The following is a 14,854-nucleotide window of genomic DNA, read 5'->3' as shown; positions in this document are numbered from 1 at the left end:
ATTTGCCTTCCATCATGAGGGAGAATGTTATCCTAAAGAAATTTGTTGAATAGTTTCGACAAGCCCCTTTTCAGTCAGATTCGTGTAATGTATTTAGTACAAAAGCTTCAGAGACGCTAGCGAACGCTCCTGCGAGCATCAGCGGCTGCTCATTTGGAAAACCATTCACGCGAGTGCTGGCGGTTTAAACTCCGACCAGCTGAAGGCAAAAGATTCATCACATTTCCTTTCGATCATGTCTATATGAGCCTGCCTGGTCCTAGTTTTTCGTTCTAAATTTATAACTGATTCGCTTTAGAATACCTTTCAATTTAATTGCTTTCGTTTCTTTTAGTCTTAAATTTTACGATAAAGTAAAACCTTGCGACAATTAAAGCAGTAACATATGAATTTGAATCTGTTTAATGCCAGGATATTATTGTTGCATACAAGAGACTTCCTTGGCAAAATCAGTTATTTAGCTCTTGGTGTACTCCACTCTTTCGTTGGTATTGGAAGCCAACGTGAATAAAAACAGAGGAAGTTTGAAACAATGCCCATAACTAGCAAAATCATTTCAGAAGGGATCTGGCAAAACTATTTTCCCCTTACGGTTTGCTTTCACTAGTAATGAACACTATTTCAACTTCTCTGTTTCAACTTACATCGGTTTTCCCTACTGTTCTAATTACGCATAAGTGCTCTAAAGAGTGCTCATCGATGTTTGTCTAGATAACTCGTCGACGAATCGGCGACAATAAGTGCCCTTTTTGTTATCATCAAATTCCTAAGTTTCCGTCACATATCTGACGTTCTGACCTACAGGAATTCTTTATGCACGCGTTCACATCTGAGCACTTTTTGTGCTATGTTGTGGGTTGGGAGGCCATTCGCGTAGGAATTTGCGTCTAGTACTCGTTTAGTCTGAGCTAGAATCACAGTATCGAGAATCAAGCCACCCAAAAATGCGTATTTTTTCCGTGAGAAGCACTTTTGTGGATAGTCTAATTCACCCCCGGTTGAAAACCACTGATTAAGAGGTTAAAAAATCCAGAAACTAAGCGTTATTCGAGATTTCTAGATTTTTAACCTCCTTTTAATACGTCCCATAAAAGCTCGGGTGTGTGATGTTATATTATGAAGCTAATTCATAATACAGTCATTTTCCAGCTTCCATAGCACATTGAAATCTCATTATTTGAAATCCCGGGTTTTATGGAAGACTCGTACAACGACTAGAGAACTACAGTACATACATTGAGTTTGAAAAGGTTCACTAAAACTGTATCAACTTATGTTATTCTAGAAGTTTCTAAATATATTCATCGTGTTGGTTCCTAACTTCCAGAGTTTCAAAATTGTTATTTTATGTGAATATTTTAAATTTTTGCGGCATCAACATTTATTAATTTTTTTTTTTCATTTTTGATAACTTACCAACATTCATTTGTGAAAATTTGACTTTAAATAATTTGTTTTCAGTTATGGTAACCAACCCGTGATTCATCGTTGATTAAAGTTAAAGTCAGTTATCCTCTGAAAGCATTTGTTCAACCAATAAATTCCGGTCAATCCAACACTGTAATTAAATAACGACATCCTTCGCTGACAGCTCTATGCTCTAGATCGGTGATTTTTTTGCTATGAAAATTTCACCCCATTCCACCACGCCAGGATCTCCAGCAGGAAATAAGAAAGTGTTAAATTTACTTTCCCAATAAAAAATGGTTTCAAACTTTCAGTCTGAACGCCTCGATAACCGTAGCCAACAGTTGGGCGAAAAGTTTGCATAGTCCAAATCAATGCATTCAAATGAAAAAGAAAAACTTCAACGAACGATCAAAACTTTACCCTGTACCCATAAAAGGATAACGTGAAGTGAAATGAATTCAATACAGCTGCCGAAACAACCCACCCCAGAAGAAACGGACTGGGAGTAACTGAGCAGAGTGAAAAAGTGAAACCAATCCCACAATGAAGAGGAGAAAATTAATGAATCGAGAATTATGAAATCCAATAATAATAAATTATGTGAAACAACCTGGCGCAAGGAATCTATTACAGTGAATTTATTCTCTCGCGGAGGGAGAAAAGTTCTTCAGGGAAAAACGAAATAGTGAAAGAAAAGTGTGAAGAAAAAGTCGAAATTACTGCACTGAGCCTCCCGGGGTGGTTGGTGTAAACCGACTAGAATGCGGGTGGCCACAGCCACGGTGTTGGGTGAAGGTGACGTGCGATGGGGCCGGTCGAAAGTAACCACCAGCGGCCACCGGTTGTTGTTCGGGCGTCTGAAATTCCCAGTAGTGAAAATATGAGCGGCAATATTCTTCCCGGAGTAGGTGGACCAACGTTCCGGGAAAAGCATTTGCACCCACGGCAAACTAGGCCCACTTCCGTATCGTGCGCCATACAACGCAGCTCGTCTTGGGCTGTAGGTCCCAGGACTTTCGTTGCCCTATAATTGAGTGCAAATGCAAACTAGAGATTTGAACTACGAGGAAAATTGCAGCGAATAATTGCGCTACCTTGCAGTAATAGTGGACTAGGAAGTAGTTAACGACTTGAGGCGAAAAGTGTATAAAAATGCTGAAACGGTGCAAAATAAGAGAACTTACGAGGTCATAAAGCAATAACCGATAGTGTGGATAAATTGTATGCTACGAATGAATTTGTTCCCACCGAAAGTGAAGTAAAGGAAGAATGTTGTGAAGAAGAATTGCATCCACAGCACCATCATAAGGGTTTCGTTCGACAGCTGGAGGCGTTGAGTAGGAGGAGTCTTCGCAATTGAAATCTTTGAAATATTAGAAAAATTCTCGTTACCTATATTGCTTTTCGAATAATAAGCGATCTTCCATTTCTATATCGTAACCAGTGCAGCGTCAATTATACACGTAGATAATCTCATCGTTTCTCTCAAAAAGCCAATATAATACCAAACCAATATGTCACAGCGGTGACACATGTCGAAGGTAAAACTAGAATTTAATAACACTTCTCTTGTTTTTTTCTCCGTTCTTTTGCATGTTCCGGTACAATTCCATTTCTTCGAATGTGAAAATTGAATAAATCGTATGAATTTTCTTCCCCCCACTGACACAATCCAACACACACACATGAAACTAAACACTTGTTGACCAAAGCAGAGTACTAGAAGCAGCACAACAGAAAGAGAGAACGCGAGTAACGGACCAGCGTGACATCGGGCTGCGTGTACAAAAATACTACGGGGAAGGTAGCAGCAGTTCATAAACGAAACAAAAATTATCGACAGAGTATAAATACAGAACAGAACCACAAACACCAGGGGAAGGGTGCCGTAAAATAATTAGCACGCGGGGGAATTGAGACATGGGGCTGCAGGTGGCCTCGGGTGCCGCGTTACTGACAGCCATCGCTAGCGTCCTGCTCCTAGCGCGGATCCCGCAATGTGCGCTGGCCTCACGTGAGTACCCATACTGTAGATAGTAGTTTCCATCATCAGCACTCCGTCGTACTTTAAAATAAAAGGTCCCGCTGGGGCTGCTCCTTCGGTAACGATGGCAGAACAGGCAAACATCAGCAGTAATAATGGGGTGATAGGTGGCGTCGTCACATGAAGAGGTCCTGATAATATGCCTAATCCAGTTTTTGGTTCTCGTTAAGTGAAAGAGTTTATTAGCAGTGTAATTTTTTGCCAGTGGATGTTTCATATTTTCACCAGCTTGTAGGTCAATCAATTGGGATTACATTGCACGTATCACACAAAATAATCGCCGATTATGGTCGATATCCGCAAAGAAGCTTAAATTACTAAGGCAGTGGGCAACAGGGAAACTGATTGAAAAATGTACAAGTGGAATAACAGAAATTAAAATCCATGACAAAATTTTCCGCTCTACTCGATTGGATTCGAACCCAACATCCTTAATGGCTCCGGAACTAACGGATTACTCTATGATACAGTATAGCTCTTGATACAGAACTGTTACTGCACATGGCTATTGAAATAGGTATTGAAAACTCTCAGATTATCAATTCAAATAACTGTCACTCAGTGGTAGTGTTTGGTGGCTAACCCCATCATCCTCCTGTTCACAGTCCTTCGATCTATTTTTACTTGATTTCACACACTGGGTAAAAATGCTCAAATTATTTTTGAAGACTTTTGTCAAAGCGTGTCTGTTCTCACAACACCGACGACTTCAAATAATTTCATCTCCAGCAGGCTTTTTCCTGCTCCCAAATAAAACAATGGATGTTTCTCTAGATATAATATAAAGCGACATTATCTGTCCTACACAAGGAAGATTATTTCGTACAATTTGATACTTATTGACTCTAAGAAGCTCGAAATTCTTTTGATATCGAACAGCTTTCAGCTGTTAAAGGAACTTTCTCACTCATTTTTGATTATTACGCGTTTAGAGGCATTCTTTCAAGTACTCTTGTCTATTGACCGTTGGAAAACTTAGACATGTTTTACTTTCTAACATCCTCAGGGACGTCATAAGGAGAGTGAAAAAAAGAAACTGCTAGAATCAGGACCGACTGGCTCAAATGGCACGTTCCCCATGTTGAGATTTGTTCCTTGCCGTGATATGTCTTTTCATCATTTCCTGATGGAAAGTGGTAAGATTAGAGATATGGAAAATAACAACACAGAGAACATAGACAATATGGAAGTATTATTCGCTCCCAAGGGAATAAAAGACACTTCTCGATTAGCGGATATATCGACACCCCCTAGGGGTTATTGAGATTACAGAACGAAAACACCCCAAAGATATATTGTCATTCAAATACGGCTTAGACTATAGCTCGTTACCGTACTGGGTTAGGAACAATACCATATCCTCTCTTTACATAGGTTAATCTATGTATAGACAACCAAAAATCAAGATACGCATTTACATAACTGCTGGGCAGTTACACATCAAGTGATATGAAATTCCGTAATCGGATTCACAAGGATCACACGAGTAACACTCTGCACGCTGAATAGTAGCCTTGTGCTAATTGAGTTGGCAATGTCTAGTCAGTGCCCTGACTAGAATACTGCAGTCGTGCTTGGAAAACTGTAGCAACTTCCTTGCCATTTTTGGACTCACATCCGGCTGAAAAGTTATTGTATGAACCCAAGTTGGCAATGGTTGGCATGTTCGGATGTAGTCCAATAGCGAATCTTGTACTTTATTCAACTTATCGACAGTGGTAGAACTGATTCTGGACCAACGAAGTCAGTCGCAGCGCTAGCTCCAGCCATTTCATCTGTCCATTAATTTCCAGTAATACCGGAAAGACCCATAGAAGTTAGATAGCATTTGAAATGCTACGTTATTTGATTTGACGTCGACACGAGATTACTAAATGCGATCTCGAGTCTGCTGCCCTTTCAGGATAGCCTGACTGTCAGAACAGAAATTTATTCTTCTACCGCAAATTCACAGTTGAAGTGCTGATTGTACGCCACACTGAATCACACAGATTTTTGCTTGGAATACACTGCCCATACAAGCATAAGAGTCCCATATGGCTTTTTGTCGAAAATGAGATATCTGTTGGATTGTATTCTGTATCACCACTGAATCATAATGCACAAATAAGATTACCAGGTTTGTTCAGAAAATATCGAAAAAAATACCAAAACATGGTTGTCCCATCCATAAGGCTCAATGAAAAATGTAAATCTTGAAACCGTTTTTCTCGGCTTGCTGTTTTTCAATATGGGACTCTTATGCATATATGGGCAGTACAGTACAGTATCTATCAAGCGAAAAATATTGGTTTAATCTTGTTTCACGACAATAGACACAAGCACCGACGCGGCTCTCCAACTAATAACTGTGTAACAAACAAGATATTCTTCAAGTTGTTCTATCTAGTCAGACGGCCATTTGGGGACACAGTCTTGTGTGGCTAGTTACACGATCTATCTACTGTTCTAGCGCCCAGTAGCCTTAAGACAGTATGCGCAAGAAAGTACTTGCTTCAGAAACACATATAGTGGTTTTATGTTCAAGAGTGCCTTTAAAACAAAAGTAAGTATTGTCGAGAACGCATTAGGCATCACCTTCAAGAACATCCCCTGAAGATGGTTTAACTTTGATTGGATTGTTTGATTGGATTTTCATGACTGCTCCCTTCTGCCACTACACAAGTCACCTGTATGCCAATATTGTTCTAACATCTGTTGTGTAGATCCACTGAATGTACTTGGGGCTGAGACCCCAAGATTTACCGAAGGCTCTTCTACATTGGAGGAAGGCCATGCAAGCTTTCTTGATTCTGAAATCGAAGTGAGCTGTCCAATTTAGTTTTGAGTCAAGAATCACCCCAACGTACTTAACGTGATCTGCAACAGTAATTTCAGAGTCAAAGACTGCAACGAACGAGCTCCTGCTGTAATTATTTGTTGCGTGAAAAGCACAATTGATGTTTTATTTGGATTAACTGTCCAACATGAAAACACCATTGCTCAACAATGCATAAGGTTTGCTGCATCAAAGCAAAAAGCGTGTTAATGCAAATACCGGTGATCATTACGTGATAATCATCGGCGAAACCATACGTCGGAAACACAAGCTCATTAAGTTTCCTCAACAAGTCATTGGCGATAAGGTTCTATAGAAGTGGTGACAGCACACCACCTTGAGGACATCCGCAGACACTAAGTTTCCTTATCTCTACTTATTTTAACGATGAGGACAGATGTCGATTGCTAAGCATTGCGTGTATCCAGTTCGTGATATATGAAGGTACTCCATGAATTCGTGCTGCTTCCAAAATGGATTCGAAAGACACGTTGTCAAAAGCACCTTTAATATCGAGAAACACTATTAAACTTGATTGCTTTTGTGAAAAAGCTTTTTCAATGTTGTAAACAACATTGTGTAACAGGGAGGTAGTAGACATGCAGCGATCTCGTCCAAGTTGGCGATTCAATTGTCGGAAGATACCCATGAAACCTAGTCACCAAGCCATCGTCGTAGAGGTCACAGTTCGTAGATTGGAGATTACGATGTGTGACGATATTTAGAGAGACGTTTAAATGATCAAAGACGAAGTACTTTTGAACAGATAACGACGGTTCGAGCTCGTTTGGTACGCGTCAGTTAGATGACTCATGCGTTATACGGTCATAGCAGAGAGTTACATCTAACACCTCCTTGACAACTCTTGCAAATATGTGCGTATTCTATTCCAATTTGTTTCTTTATGCCAGTTGTGTTTATATAATGCAGTAACTAAATTTGGTTTATAATGCAAAGAAGGCATGACTCTAATTCAAAATACAAACAAAAGGATATAATGGATTGTTTGCATTGGGGAAATGTTTTGGGTGTATCCGGACAATGAGGCTTTGATCCTGGATATAACTGACGAAGCACCGTATTTCTCCTTCAGCCACCAGTTGCGAGACCGACGCTATTTCGGGCCGCTCCTAGCATGAAGCATTGACGCTTGTAGATCTCCCCTTCTCCTGTCAGCATACGACGAAAAATCCCACCGAGGTTTGTTACCCAAAGTCGCTCATACCACAGCTACAACCACGGAGAAATAAGGGTTAGTAGCTCTGCATCAGAGGTGAATTACTGCATAGTGGAGACTCATGTGATGCGATAATTTAACGTTGTCAACCAAAAAAAAATGAAGGTACAATTTAAAAAACGCTTTTAATCCACCTAACAGTGTGATGAGACATTTCTTATAACTCTTATCACTCTCTTCTGATATTATATCGTTTGAGAACATTTAGAACTTGATGCTTCGCGATGTTTTTGATAACACATACTACATGGGATAGTGGAAGGACTCAGAGAATCACTCAAATCAGCATCAGTGCTAGAAATCTCAAACCAAATCAATGGGAAAGCGAAAAAATGGCCCATAAAATAGACATACAAACGAATTATTGCTAATGCTCTGTTAATAAAATATCTAAATTCTTCAATCAATGCACTGTGGTGGGAAAACTGAATTTTCCTAAAGGGGTTATATATTATACTGAGCCAAAAAAATCGAATTTTTTTTGAATCGATTTGAAGATTATACTTTACTCAAATTTCCAACGGGACTGAGAACTAAGAAATCAACGCTTTTTCTAGTAAACGGCGATACTATCAGTGACACCATTCGCATAAAATCAACAGTGAATATTTCCAGACTTGGTTTTATTTCCTATTTAAGAACTATTGTGTTTTTTACATCCTAGATTGCATGATTCAATGATCGAAACCCAAAACTTCATAAAGTATTTGAAATTATTAAATTAATATTTTTTTTTGCTATTGAAATTGAAAAAATGATAGTATCGCCCCTTTGGCGATTGTTTACTTTTTCGGTCCCAGCATTGAAGTATCGCCCTTACGTTTTTTTACAATAACTACCGTTCTACACCACCGATTTTGTCCGTGTTTTTCAATAGCAATCATTGTTACTATTTACAGCTGGTATCAGCTTGATAATCCTAAAAAAATACGAAAATAACAGTTTCGCCTCTAAACTGCTAGCAAAAAAAGTATCGCCCTGTTTGTTTGCATGGAGCGTGGAGGGCGAAACTTTAAATTACAAAAATACAGTTTCGCCCGTTGCATTTTTTGCTGTAGTTTAAGAAATATAGTACAATCAAAATTTTTAGGTTAATTTGTTGCGTTTCAAAGCCCTCATTCGCATGTATGAAAAAGCCTTATGTTTATATTTGTAAGTATCGCACTTTTCACAAAAAAGCGTTGAAATCAAATAGCAGCTCCTGATATCACACTATCTCTGAAGTGCACGCGTGCTTAGTTCCAAATTTTACTTCGACATCGACTTTTTCTAAAGGTGACTTCCCAGTAGTATCCTTGATTTGAATTATCGCTAATCCTAATGCCAAAGAACAAATAAAAACCTCTCGAAAACGAACCGTTTGGGAAAATCATCATCATTACTGGAATTTTCATTTTCACGAATCTTTTCGATAACTTTCCGTCACTTGCGTTAATGCACTGGGTGCACAGTGCTCTGAAAATCTACCCAAATCGTCTTAGGGCACCAGCGGGTCTAATTCCATCTGCGCGGCGAGTTAAATCTGTAAAGAATACTAAAAATTGTTTTCTATTCCATAATTTTCAGTTCAGCAATTCGAGAGATCGTGGTCACCGCAAGCCATGAAAAATAGACTACGTTGTGAAGCGATGGTCACTATTTATTAAAAAATCACGGTTAAATAAAAAATTAAACTATTAAAAAATTTCAAATAATTTATAATTTTCACAAACTTATTAGGAAAAATGGTTTAATAAGCTTTCGTAGTATTGTGTAGGAAAAAAGCTGAAAATTTCAGTATTTTCTCTATCTGCAACATATAAACCCTTAAGTATACCAATTAATTGGTATACGAATTGGAATAGGTTCGCCAAATTTTGGAAGAAGTCTATAAAATAACCCCTTGAAAGCTACCTAAAAATTGTTGTAGTTCGATGCAATAAAAAAATCCCCAAAAATGAAATGTACCAATTAATTTCAAACACAATGAATAATACATACAATAAAGACCCATTTTTATCAATCTCATGGTGTATTTTAGGCTGACAAAATGGGGACATTGACTAAATCGGGTATTTTTTTTTCTTTATAATAAGCTGAACCTGTTAAAATATTCTTCCCGTCCCTTGATGTAGTCAGATAACTATTTCTGTTCATGATGAACTTTTTATTTTTGCATATTTCCATCTTCATGATAAGGAAAACATGCTCAAGAAAGGATTTACTCGAATTCAGTCTTGTTCGTCTGCTAGAGCCCATCAAACATATGTTCATATTTGGCTGATAAAATCGGGGTTTCAATGTATTATAATAGATATTCAGCATTCGAAGAAGTTTCTTGTGAACGAGTGTAGAACGACTTTGTTTCTACTTACTTGAAGTTAGCGGCGTAGCCAGAAATTCGGTTTGGTGAAAATCGATCATACTGTCCAAACGGCATAATTCCGAAACCGTAATTTTTGAAGTTTTAAAATTATGCAGAATTAATTTTTCAGAAAATAGTAACAAAGTTCGTGTCTTTAGCGAATTTGTTGAGACTTTATTGTAGTCATGAATATTAACCTGAGAAAATTCACCATAAATACGTCTTGCACGATATACCGTCAAAATTATTTTATCAAATGATGCGCTGTTTAACGTTTGTAAAACTCATCGAAGATACTAAACCTCCGAAATTGGCGGTTTCAAAATGATGCTATCTTGACCTTAAATTACTGTTTTTAAACATTTGACCTATACATATAATTGGTCATACAACAAAAATCAAATGCTCATCAAAATCGATCAGAACCTGCTAGAGTCGAATGGAAATCGTCATTTTTCATAAATTTCTCTCTACATTCGAAAAGTGTTATCCTCGTTAAATAAAAAACCTGTTTTAATCCTCCTAGTGGTGCAATTGTGCTTTTCTCATTTGTCCAGACTATGATTCCATGGCTGGTTATGTTCAATATAATGGTGGAAATGAATATTACATGTTCAGTACGATTTGCACATACATACAATGGATCGACAGCCACGATCTTGAAATACTATGTGATACTGAAACATCGCTTGAAACCAGCGGCGGATCATATAAAAAGATCCGGGAGATCCAGGTCCTGCCGAAAATTTTCAACTTGTTAAGAAATTTTAAACTAGTTTTAATATTAAAGTAGCAACCCCTCACTGCATACTCCCTCCGGGCCGTTATGATTGACGATTTTTGGAGTGATTGCATGACCTTTCTATATGAGAAAGGCAAAAATGTACCAAAGTCCAAAAAAGTCAATTTTTGTCAAACATCTCAATGTTTCATGCATTTTAAAGTCATTTGGCATCAAAAATACAAATTTGATTTTGAAATTTTTTCATTTCAGTTTATAAAGGGAATTTGCTGTGTGATTGCACTCTTCAACTCGTAACTCCGGAACCGGAAGTCCAATCAATAAAATAAATTCAATAGCAGCCGATGGAAAGGTTGTACCTTTCATTTGAGACTAACTTTGTGCAAATCGGTTCAGCAATTTCTGAGAAACAGAGGTCACATTTTTTCCACATACACACATACACACACAGACATTTTCCAATCTCGAGGAACTCAGTCGATTGGCATATGACACTCGGCTCTCCGGGTCGGGATTAGATTGACGAATTTTAGAGTGAATGAGAAAGGCAAAAACATTTTTGGCAAATGTTGAAAGTTATGCATTTTTTGGTGAGCAGTTCTGTTTCATAGACATTAAATCAATTTTAACTTCGTCTCCTATTAAATAAAGATCCTTATTACAGTACATTTCTACAAAAACGAGCTCAATTTGAAAATATATCTGAGGATTATGATTGATTACAGAACTCTGGAATTTTCTATTGGAATGTTTTCAGGCAGGAGTTTGATATTGATGCTATTAGACAACTGTGAAATCAAGACCAATAGATCAGTTACATATCAGGACCCCATTCCGACAATTTATCAAAAGTCCTCATGATGTTTACGACAACAGGTTATCAATCTACGGATCAGATAATTGTTATTGTAGTATTGAATTAAATCAATCTGCACCAATAAATTTTCAACTTCCAGCCAATATTTTTTGGGTGTAGTGGGGGGGGGTTGTATGGTGTTAAACCCCAAAACCTTCTCTTGGCTACGCCGATGCTTGGAGTAATTTATTTCGCTTTTCATTTTCCGATATGTTTCAGATCGATCCGATGGTTATAAGTTAGAAAAATTGCAGTCAGAAGGTTCGCACAAATGAACATTTTTGTACTGATAAGTTATCAAGTTCCTTCCAGACAACTTGGAAGTGTTCGGTGATTATTTCTAGCGGCTGTAGATAGAAAAATGAAATACAAAATTCGTTTTATCGAAATAATGTTTGGCTTATTTCAATGGATTACTACTATATTGAACAATAAATAGGCGACAAACAGTAATCCAAAAACAACAAGCCATAACTTTTAAAGTATTCAAAATAGATATTTGAAGTCTTCAGTAAAGGTATTCGCAAAAGTAAGAGCTACAAATTTGCTGAAGACATCATTTCGATATAATCACTACCAAGAAAATTTGTGAAAATATCTCACTCATAGGGGGATTAATCAGCAAAAGTACAATACCAAAAGAAAGGGCATATAGCCTCCATTAAATTCTCCGAAGATACTATTGACCTAAAATAAGCCGTTTTGACGTTAATAATAGATTACATGTTTTTGGTCATATTTCTGGCAATGGGAAATGATAAAAATCTTTCGTCCGCATTTAATGTTAAATATCTCTTTTGATAATAGTCCGATTTCAACAATCTATAGCTTGTTCGAAAGGTATTCGTTAAAGCTGTCTAAAAACATATAAATTGTTAATCTATATTGTCAATTTCGGCAGATAATTTCAAAAAACTGCAAAAAACACTTTTTTTGCGCATTCAAACATTCATATCTTGGAAACTAAACATCAGAATCAAAAACAAATTAATAGCGTTCATACTGTTTTTTAGTTCTTTCACTTAAAATTGGTTTGGATAAGATCGGTTCAGCCATTGCTGAGAAACACGAATGAGAATTTGTCCGTTACATACACACACACACAGACACACACACACAGACATTGTCCCAAATCGTCGAGCTGAGTCGATTGGTATATAAGACTCGGCCCTCCGGGCCTCGAAAAAAATCTTGAAAGTTTGAGCGAATTCTATACATTTCTTTTATAAGAAATGTAAAAAATCATTCGTTTAGTTTCCAATTAAGTATATTTGAAAATACCGGTCTATCCAACTTTTTGTAGATATTTGAGATGCTCGAATATTTATGAATTCTCGTATAAAACTTATAATTATCTTCGAATTTTTCGCTCCGCCGCCATTTAATACTTTCATGACTATTGCATATTCTGCGTACGTGTCCTTCGAATTCACAGAGTTATTCACTTGTTCTAACCCTTGTATTAAACGTCAAACAGAATGGATCACAATCGAAGCGAAAGCAATATTCGCATAAGCTTTGAAGTTTCCGAGCCACGTTAGACGAGTGAGCCAGTTATGAGTGCTAACATACGATGGTAAATGAAATTTCGCCTTAACTGTTCGTTTTCACCTTTGCATCTGTAATCAGATCACAAACAGACACGAAAAATCACCGTCATGCTGAACGACTTCCGGTGGTAAGGCAGACTTCAGATGCCAGGCCATCGAAATATGTAATAAAAAGCATTTGGAAGCCCTTACGTTGGCTCCATTGTTTTATTTACAACATGCTTCTATAAGGTATCCCTCGCCGTCCGTTTTTTTGCTCTCTCTATTTCGCCTAACGGGGGAAGCAATCAAAAAGTTATGAATCATTATTTATAACTCTCTGTACACCCGCAGTTCCATACCGTGCAATTGTCCTTGTTTCCCGCTTCCACAAGATCCTTGGGAACCTGTGTGTGGCACCACCTGTACGAGGATACCGCGCGCCCGTTAGCCAAGTCACATTTCAATTCCGCTCATTCTTCAAACGCTAACTACCTACAGGAAGGACCCCAACCCGACAACTTTCTCCCTGTTACTTCCGCCCCAATGCATTGTGTGTAGAATTGTACCTCCATGTGGAGGTTGAATTTTTTTTTTTTTTCGTTGCTCTTGTTAAGCACTGCCCAGATTTCTTCACCCTAAAGTTTTCAAGAAGTGCTTTCCTCCTGCTTCTCCCGGCAAGCCGGCAGCCGGTGGAATATGAAAGACGCTATGTACCTTTTCGGACCCGTCCCGGCTATTCAGCCGACCGACCAACGGCTTCATTGCTTGATGGCGGTCTGTGGCAGCATTCCACAAATAGCACAGGACATAAATCGTCCGCATATGAGTTATGCCACTGGAGTGAATTAGAAATGCGCTGCTCCGCCTTCGAGGTCGGATGGGTGGATGTTTCCAAAGGCAGCAGAACAACGAAAAAAAACGTTCCAAGGAGGAAGGAAATTTTTAAACAACAACCAAATCATGAATATGCGAGTACTTGTGCGGAGTATGTGTGTGTACGTGTATGTGCACGGATGGGTGCATGTGTACGTTACATATGACCCGGAGGAATTTTCCATCAGAAATGTTTTTTAAGGACCCCATCATCGTACAGACGAGTGGGGGAAGCGTCCAGAGTCGGAACGAAATTATGAGCGGAACAGCACAGCAAATGCAGAAATTGCGGAAATTTACCGTCAATTAAGGGCTTTATGATTATGAGTTTGCTGTTGTTTTCATACTTTTTGATTTATAGTGTAAAGGTGCTGGACCATCAGTGACTGTGGTGCCCAAACACAAACGGCCGGTCGTAACATGTTAACGAGAATTTGTAGTAGGCAGTTCAGCGTAATTTGAACAGTCGTTGAAGTGACTGGTTCAAGACGGCGGGCGTACCGAACGAACTATATACGCCACCCAGCAGGGCCCTGGCCTCCGCCTAGATGCACGAAATGAATAATGGGCTAGCGGAGCTCTCTGGTACCGTGGGTCGCAATCTTCGACGAAGGACAACTTGAATGATATGATGTAGGGCTTAATTTGCCGGATTTATGGAATCCATGAGTACACTCATCTCACTCTCAGAGTGAGGACTGGGAGGAGCTTTATTGGATACGGTAGCCATCAACAATGCTAATTTATGCTTGTGAACATTTGAAATATGTTACACGAATCATGCATGTACGATTGCCTGATTTTATGAGCTTTTTTATGAGTATGTGGAAGGTTATTCTTGGATTCTAATATATTTGATTGTGTAGACATTAATTTAGGTAAATATAATTGCATTGATTACGTATGCATGTGCACGTAATAGCCTCCATCAGCTCAAGGTGTTACCAGTGGATGCGGGTAGGCTTATAGTTGATTGGGTTTTTTAATCAGGATACTTT

The 14,854-nt window shown here is 38.4% G+C and overlaps 1 protein-coding gene across 10 annotated transcripts in view; it reads left to right on the top strand.

Annotated features, from left to right (window-relative positions):
- Window positions 1-14,854, top strand: part of LOC131682492 (tyrosine-protein phosphatase Lar) — a 487,937-nt gene that overhangs the window by 207,085 nt on the left and 265,998 nt on the right. For 6 of the 10 annotated variants that reach the window (XM_058963998.1, XM_058964004.1, XM_058964003.1 and 3 more), the window contains exon 4: window positions 3,126-3,424. In XM_058963998.1, the coding sequence (XP_058819981.1) occupies window positions 3,331-3,424 (94 nt within the window). In that variant the 5' untranslated portion in view covers window positions 3,126-3,330. Of the gene's footprint in view, window positions 1-1,721; window positions 2,952-3,122; window positions 3,425-14,854 lie in introns of all 10 variants that reach the window. The other 4 variants (XM_058964002.1, XM_058964000.1, XM_058964001.1 and 1 more) reach the window with 3 other exon arrangements.

The sequence above is a fragment of the Topomyia yanbarensis genome, chromosome 2, assembly GCF_030247195.1.
Source record: "Topomyia yanbarensis strain Yona2022 chromosome 2, ASM3024719v1, whole genome shotgun sequence".
NCBI lineage: Eukaryota > Metazoa > Arthropoda > Insecta > Diptera > Culicidae > Topomyia > Topomyia yanbarensis.
Note: the sequence above shows the minus strand (reverse complement) of the source record. Positions and strands in the feature narration are given on the sequence as shown.